Raw genomic sequence first — 8,687 nt, 5'->3', positions numbered from 1 at the left:
GCCAGCAGCAGCTCTCGGGCCACGTGCTGGCCACTGCCGTGCTCCCCAGCGGGGGCTGGAGCCAGCAGCTCCTGGTGCTGCTGGAAACCGCCCCCGGCAATGCGGGCTCAGCTCCAGCTGCCAGGTGGAGCACGGCAGCCTGGAGCACCCCCTGAGCCGGCACTGGGGCACGGCCCGGCCCCCACAGCGCCGGGGGCAGCGGGGGAGGCACTGGGGGGGCCCAGAGGGGGATTGGGGGGTGCTGGGAGGAACTGGGAGGGAGTTTGAGATAGACTGGTTTAAACTGGGGAAGGGATTGATGTGCTTAGGATGGCTGGGAAGGGGTTTGAAGGATGTTGGGGAGGGTGGGATGGGGTTCTGGGGGTCTTGCTGGACCCTGGGAGGGAGTTTGGGGGTGCTGGGTGTCACTGGGAGAGATCTGAGTGAGCCTGGACGAGCTGGAAGGAGACTGAGGATTGGAAAGCAGGGATTGGGATGAGGTTGGTTGTGCTGGAAAGAGACTGGGAGGAGTCTTGATGAGTCCTGGTGGGGCTGGGAAGGGACTGGGAGAGGGTTTGGGGGTCCAGGGGCAGTGGGGAGAAATTGGGAGGGGGCTGTGGGATCCTGAGAGGAACAGGAGGGGCTCTGCTGGGTCCTGGGGAGGCTGGGAAGAGACTGGCAGTGATTTACCAAAATAGCAATATTGATCGAGTATCAACATCAATCTGTTAATGGACAAAAAACCTCTCCAACAGTTTAAAGTTACAAAGTGGATGTTTAATCACAGCACTGGGCAAGTGCAGGAGTCACCCCTTAATACGCACTGCAAGCTGACAAAAGATTCCAGTGTCTATTTATTTACAAAAGTCTTAAATATCCAAAATACTAATACTTATTAATACTAATGCATATGCATAATGCTAGCACCTCCCATGTGCCACTTCGGATTAGAATTCATGGTAATGATTTTAATGTCATTACACCTGCATGGTTGGCTCCCCAATTTGAGGAGGAGGTCATTTTGGTGTGGAGGGTTCATCAGGAGATGAAGGAAAACCGCTTTTCCTCACTCTCACCTTTCTGCCTTTACAATGGTTAACATTACAAATGACATTTGGTCCAACTCCAGTTTCCTCCCTTGTGACTTTTAAATGGGTTTCCAGATGTAAGGTCTGTGATCTTCCTGAACCCGTTTATCAGTTTCTCTTTTCTCATTATAAGCACAGCTGAACAAATATACAATGAAAAGTAATTTTTTATCTAAGTCCGAGATTCATTATCTCAAATCCTGCTTCTCACTTCATCATTAACTCTAACTAGTTCCAACAAGGCCTATCTCTAGCCAAGACCCCTAATTTTTCTAAAATTACTAATTGTTTAAAATTAGTGACTCCAAAGGAGGTTTCAGAGGGTCCTGGGTAGGCTGGGGGAGACTGGGAGGGTCCTTGGAGGGGCTTGGGGTGTCTGTGAGAGGTTTTGGGGGTCCTGACCTCTGCAGATGCCCCAGGGATGCCATCAAACGCTGCCCAACGCAAGATGCTGATGGGGATTGGAGTCTCAGTGTTGGGCTTCGTCTTCTTGGCACTGGGGCTCGGCTTCTGCCTGCGCAGGAAGGTGAGGGAGGGTTCTGGGGGTCGTGTCTCCCTCACCCAGAGCGTTTGTGCTCCCCTCTGGGCCCCCGAGCCCGGTGTCACCCCCTTTTCTCTGCCCACACAGCTCCTGAGGCAAAAGGTTCCAAGGATTGAAAGTCAACAATTCCCATTGTCATTCTGTATCCTGTTGAATTTCCATTCCCCTGATTTCATCCAGGTGTCCACAGGGAGCCAGGAAGATGTGGAGCCTCCCAGCCAGGTGTCTTCCCAACATGGATCACCAGGACCACGGATCACCAGGGCTCTGCCCAACGGGGGTCACTGGGGATCATCCAACGCCCATCCTCCCATGGGGGATGGAGCTGGAGCAGCGCACGAAGCTCTTCCCGCACTCGGGGCACTCACAGGACTTCCCTTACTGGGGCCTCCGTTGGTGTCGGGTCAAGTGAGAGCTCCGTGAGAAGCTCTTCCCACACTGGGGACACTCGTAGGGCCTCTCCCCACTGTGGATGCGCCGGTGCCTGATGAGGTTGGAGTTGTGTTTGAAGCCCTTCCCGCAGTCGGGGCAGCGGAAGGGCCTCTCCTCTGTGTGAATCCGCTCATGTTTGAGGACATTGGAGCTGGTCCGAAACCTCTTCCCACACTGGGGACACTCATAGGGCCTCTCCCCAGTGTGGATGCGCTGGTGTTTCCTCAGGTTGGAGCTCCACCCAAAGCTCTTCCCACATTCCAAGCAGGTGTAGGGCCGTTCCCCTGTGTGGATCACCTGGTGTCTCATCAGGTCAGAGATATTTCTGAAGCTCTGCCCACATTTCCCACACTCATAGGGTTGTTCTCTCATGTGGATCTTCTGGTGATTCCTCAGGCTGGAGCTCTGGCTGAAGCTCTTCCCACATTCCCCACACCCATAGGGCTTTTCACCAGTGTGGATCACCTGGTGCTCGATCAGGTGAGATCTCTTTCTGAAGCCCTTCCCACATTCCAAGCACTTGTGGGACTTCTCCCCCAGCTCTGAGCTCCGGCTGGATCTCTGGCCGTGTTCCTGGCACTGGGGGGATCTTTCCTCCTCGCAGCTCCCTGGACTGGGTTTCCAGCCCCTCCTCATGCAGGATCTCTGGGGCTTTTTCTCCTCCTCTTCCATCTGGACACAGTTTGGGAATGAAAATTCCTGGTTAGGAGGAAAAGGAGAGGAGAGCGCCTTGGGCAGGGGGTTCCTCCATGCCCAAGTTCATCTCAGAAAGTCATTGGGCATCTTGTGTCTGTAACAAAGCAAAGCACCAAGATTCAGCCCAAACAAGAAAACAATGATGAAAAACTACCCAAACACCAAATTCAGGAAAAACCCCCTCCAGAATACAAAGATTCAGCCCCTGCAAAAAAACAAAGCACCAATATTTAGCCCAAAAAAGTTCAGAAACACCAAGATTCAGCCCCATCAAAATCGTGGATCCCCTCCCCAGTCACCTCCAGGGCAACACTCCTGGAACTGCACATACAGGGAGAATGGAACGTTGTCCTGCTTCCTCTTCCTTCTCTCCCACCTCCTCCTGTGGCCCTACTCTTCCTCCCACTCTGCTTCCTCCTACTATTTCTCCTCCTCCTGCACCTGCTCCTCCCACGTGAATCCTTCGACCGTTTTGTTCTTCAAACCTGCTTCTCCTTCCCTTCTCCTCCTGCCCCCAGGCCCAGCACCCACTGCCGTCTCCCTCTTCCCCCCCAGTCCCACAGCATCCCACCGCAGGGGCACGGATGCAGCTGGGCCAGCTCGGCCTGGGGCAGCGCTGGGCTCTCGGCCGCTTCCGCCCGCACTCGCTCCCCACTGCAGCCGCTCCCGCCACCACAGCGCGGGGGGGGCCCGGCCTTGGCGCTCCCCCCTCCCACCTCCCCAAATTCCCCTCCAGGGGGGCGCCAAGGCCCGGGGGGGAGGGGCGCAGCTGGGCTCCAGCTGGGGAACGCTGGCAGCTGCGGCTCTGCCTGGACACTGATGAGTCATCAGCGCCGCGCGCTCTGATTGGCTCAGCCCTGCCTGAGCCCTGCGCCTGCACCAAGGGGGGACACCCTGCTCCAGGGGGGATGGCCCCAAAACGGGGCAACCCCAGCAAAGGAACAACAACAAAGCCTCTTTACAAACTGATCCCCTCAACCTCACTGCACATAGGGCCAGGGACGTGGACATAAGGAAGTGACAGGAGGAGCCAGCAGCTGCACAAAATATTATTAATTGATGACACAGACTGCTGCTCAGCCAAGGTCCTGCTAAATTCATCAACTTCCAGAAGAACAACAAAGACTTAACACAGCCATCAATATCGTTAGCTATACAAAAGTGGGGTGAATTGGGAAGTCTGTACCTCTCCAGGACTTCAGCCAGTGGGGAAAGGAAGAGGGAGATGTGGCAAGAAAATCAGGATGAAAAGGAGGCTGTGTCTGCCAACAACAGGAGAGACCCCATGGGAAATGTCCCATGGCCTCTCCCTTTTTTATGAATGAAATTACTGTTACAGGACTCCTCTGTCTTCCTTGTGGACAGAAACCTGTGGGGATGTCAATTTTTCCACACACCTTGGGGCTCCTCCGCAATTCCTTCCACCGTCCGGGCCGGCGGGCAGTGAGTGCAGCTGAAGGGGCCTCACCCAGTTTGGGGGATCGGCTCCCTCGGCTGGCGGCGGCACCGGGGATTGATTGGGTACCCGAGAGTGAGCAGGAGACAGACGAGGGACGGATCAGGGCGGCTCTCAAGAGTCAGCAGGGAGAGAGCACTGAAAATCTCAGCAGTGACTACAGTGGCATCTTCGGGGAGTGAACATGGCAGGGCACCCAGGGAGGGGACAAAAGGGAAAGCCACAATGGGGTCCCAGCAAAAGGGATGAGGATCCCAAAATATCTCTCAAGGGTCCCTTGGGAGCATGTGGAGGTCATTTGCACATTCTCCCAGAGGGAATTAAGGACATGGACACCCAGGGGGCAATAAGGGAAGTCCAGAAGGGATTTAGACAACGGGGGATGGATGGTGTTGGTGTGCTGGGAAGGGATTGGCTGAAGGGGAGTGTGCAGGAATGTGCTTAAGGCAAGAAGCAACAAGAGCAATCTATGGGGTAAGAAAAATAATAATGGAAGAGTAAGAGAAAAGTACTGAGGATTGTGATGTTTTCCAGAAGGTGCTTGTCCTCAGAATTTGCCAGCAGATCCGTTGTATCCCAGTTTTGGAGGACAGGAAAACAAGGAGGTGAGGATTTCAGGGGGTTTCTCTGAGCTGGGAGCGGCAGGAGCGGGCGCAGAGCTGCGGCACCGGGAGCACGGGCTGGGGGCCTGTGGGGAGCTGTGGGGCCGGGCCGGGGCTGTGGGGCAGCCGGGGCTCAGCGCCGGGCGCTGCCTGAGCCCAGCACCCCCCGGGCAGGGCCGGCAGTGGCCCCCGGCCCCCAGGAGGCTGCGGGACGCCCCGGCCGCTGCCCGGCCCCGTGGAGCTGCCGGCCCTGCCCGCCGGGGGGGCCACCTTTGGACACTGCAGCAGGACAGGGACCGGCTCTGGGATACGGGCTGGGGAGGGGAGCCTCAGCACAGCCAGCACGAGGAAGGAACAGCTCACAAATGGCGATTAGACCTGCAAGGATCCACATGATCTGTTAAGCATTTCCTGCTGGGTCCCTGGAGAAAGGAAGGGTTTCGCAGAAAGCTCAGCAGCTGCCACAGGATGAGCACCCACAGGCACTGAGGGGGGCTGCAGCAGCGACAGAAGAAGCCCCTGCAGCACTTGCTCACAAAGGCTCAGCAGCTGAATGCAGCAAGGGATGAGCAAAAGGCCAAGCTGAAGGCAAAGGCCATGGCACACTTCCTACAGCCCCTGAGGGATCAAGCCCAGGGCCCAAGGGGGCCCCAGCACCCAGGGGACACCCTCGGCCACAAGCACCTGGCACAGGCATTGCCCTCCTGGCCAGGGCACAGCCCACCCAAACAGCCCCTGGCAAGGAATCAGCCTTCCAGCTGCAGGGCACAAGGACACTGCAAGCACAGACAGCAGCACCCTCAGCACCAGCAAGTCCAGCCCTTGATGGACACGCATTCTTAGCGGTGGCACAGCTCCCATTCCACCAGGGACCCACCACACTGCAGCCCTTGGGAACATTCAGGGTGGCTCTGGATCCAGAGGAGACCTTTCCTGATGGACACAGGGGCCTCTCCATCCACTCGGAATCTTACACCTAAGGGGAGTAAATTGTTAAGGTATATTTTAATTATTAAGGCACAAAGTGGGAAAGATGAGTTGTTGTCTTTTATTCAGCCACTATTAGCAGATGTGGAGGATGGGTTTAAAATGCAGGACCTTCTATTTGCTCACAATTGTGATTGTAATTTACTGGGAAGGGATTTGATGGCTAAATGGAAAATGCAAATTAATGTTGGAAAAGGTGATACAGAGGCTGGTTCTGTTGTACCTCTGTGTCAAATGTCTGGCAGAGCCAAGGCTGAAGTGAACCCACAAGTGTGGGCAGCCCCAGGAAAATTGGCAAAATTAGATATGGAGCCTCTCCAAATCTCCCTGAAGCAACCAGGACAAGAGGTGTCCAAAAGCAATCCCCTGTTCCAAGGGAGGGAAGGAAGGGCTCACAGCCTGTCTGGGAGTCCTGCTCAAGGCACGGCTTGGGGAGCCAGGGATGGCTCCCTAGAATGCTCCTATCCTGCCAAACAAGAAATCCAATGGAATCCACAGAATGCTGCAGGACCCAAGAAGAAGAAATGAGATGATGAAACCGAGGCACCCCACACTCTCAGATCCTTACACCAGCCTCAACCAGGTGCCCTCCTCACACTGCTGCCATTCACAACTTGATGCAAAAGATGCTTTCTGGGGATCTGCCCACTCACAGAGGATGCAAACTGAATTCTGCCTTGGGCTGGCAACAAGAGCTAGAAGGGAAAATGCTCAAGACATGGACGGTCCTTCTGCAGGGATGCACGGAAGCACCGGCCTGATTGGGGCAAGCCTTGCAGGAAATATCAAAGGAATTGACCTCACCTCCAGGGACTGGCTTCATGCAGGATGTGGATGACTTGATCCAGTCAGAAAAACAAGGAGAAGAGGTAGAGGAAGCCTCTGTGAAATGGCTTCATTTTCAGGCTAAAAAGCAGCTTTGAGTAGCTGAAGAAAAAGAAAGGGCAAAAGGTAGAGAAAATGGTTAAATATTTGGGACCTACGTTGATGGAAGTTTTGTCTTTTATTGACCCTGAGAGGGTTCAGGGAATCTCAGAAATAATGTGACCCAGGACTAAAATAGTGCTGCAGCAATTCTTAGGATTAACAGGGAATTGCAGGAGCTGGATTGAGGATTCTCTTTTCTAGCCAGAACACTGTGTGACTTCTTTAGCCCCAGATAGTCTCAATGTTATGGTGTAGATATAAGAAAGAGAACAAAACTCAACAAAATGAAAAAAATAAAATGATTGATGCCCCAGCCATGGCTCTTCCACACTCAGAAATCTGAACTGCAAGGGAATATTAAAGAGGCCACCCCTGAGCCTGCACTGAAGGCAACGCAGCAGCAGCCAGGGCTCCCCAGTGGGGGAAGCCCCTGGGCCTGCCCACAGATCCTCTGCTCAAATCCTCGGCCTGGCCACCCTCCTTTGCCATCTCCAGCCACTGTGGGACAATCCTTGCTCTCACTCTTGCACCTTCAGGCCTTTCTGTGCCTGCCCTCGCCACAGCTGCTGGGGAAGGCACCGGGACAATTCCACTCTGCCTCTCAATTCCACTCACACTCTGCCCTGCCTGGGATTAGCTGCTGGCAAAATAGACCAACTTGAAAATGATTTAAAATCTTATTTCTCTAAAGGGACTTGGTTTGCCTTTGCCTTGGGGAAAGGAGTTTTAATCTTTCTTTTCCACCACTCAGCAGAGATGAAATTAACATCTCCACAGACTGGGAATAGCCCAAAAGATTCCCACCCAGATAACGACCATCAACAAAACATCAACACCCAGCAGCAAACATCAACCAACACCTGCCCCAGACACTGCCCCAGGCACAGCTGGAGACACCTGGTCTGGAAAAGGCTGAGCAGGAAATCCAGGAGTGCCCACCTAATTCCCATCACAGGCACAGAAATCCAGGTGTAACAGGAAACCAAATCCTAACAACTCCACACCTTCAAACCAATGAACATTAAACCAAGGGATTTCTATGGGGTCAGACTGTATAAATTTAGAAAAATCTAGTCAAACTCGTGTGTCATGGAATGATTTTCTCTGCACACCCAGCGTAAGTGTGCATGAAATTATTCCTGTTGCACATTCTGGCCAGAATCAAGTAATGCCTTATTTCTCTAAAGACATTGTTGAATAGTTTTTGCTTTTCTCAGTTTCAGTGAAAGGATTACACCGTTAGAGTAATTTTTTGTAATAATTTTACTTCTCTATTGTCGGTTCTGTTTGGGCCAGTGGTGTGAGAATCAGTTTTTAGTCCCAGGAGAATAAAAAGAAAACGCTTGATTGCTTTCGCAGTTTTGTTTTATATTTGAACGTGACTCTTAGTGATGACAAAATGATGGTATGAGTTTTTCGATGTTCACCTTTAAGCTGCACTTTGAAAACTAGAAGAGCTTTAAAGTTGGTGCTTTAACACATAAACAATTATTAGAATATTGTTTAACGAAAAATAAATAGCATAGCAGATCTGTGGGGGGCCACGTGTGAATCACGGGATGTCTGCCCTGGAAGAGAAGCTTTGCTCCAGGCAGCCAGGAGAGGAGCTTTAGAAATGCAAATTAACACTGATGGCCCAAAGCCTGCACAATGGACCAGGGGCTTCCTGGCTGCAGGAGGAATTGGGCTGATTCCAGGAAGAAAAAACAGAGGCAATGAGTGAATCTGCTTGGAGATAGGGCCAGGGACTTGTACATAAGGCAACAAAGGGAGAAACCATCATTTTCAGAAAATGTTACTAATTGACAAGGACTGCTGCTCAGACCAAGTCCCGCTACATTCCTGAACTTCCAGAAAATCAAACACTTCACAGAGCCAGGAATATCGGGTGTTATACAAAAAGGACATGCAGTAGGCGGATCGGGAAGGCTGAACCTTCCAAGCACCTCCGCCAGTGCTGGACAAAGGGACAGGGACAT

The 8,687-nt window shown here is 52.9% G+C and overlaps 1 protein-coding gene across 1 annotated transcript in view; it reads right to left on the bottom strand.

Annotated features, from left to right (window-relative positions):
* Positions 1 to 1,986: 1,986 nt before the first annotated feature.
* The window catches only part of LOC147646696 (uncharacterized), a 399,719-nt gene continuing 393,018 nt past the window's right edge, over positions 1,987 to 8,687 (bottom strand). Inside the window, exon 6 of the mRNA XM_086873094.1 lies at positions 1,987 to 2,533. Coding sequence (XP_086729220.1) covers positions 1,987 to 2,533 — 547 coding nt within the window. The remainder of the gene's footprint in view (positions 2,534 to 8,687) is intronic.

Source organism: Cyanistes caeruleus, unplaced genomic scaffold, assembly GCF_971803275.1.
Source record: "Cyanistes caeruleus unplaced genomic scaffold, bCyaCae1.hap1.1 HAP1_SCAFFOLD_87, whole genome shotgun sequence".
Classification (NCBI taxonomy): Eukaryota; Metazoa; Chordata; class Aves; order Passeriformes; family Paridae; genus Cyanistes; species Cyanistes caeruleus.
Note: the sequence above shows the minus strand (reverse complement) of the source record. Positions and strands in the feature narration are given on the sequence as shown.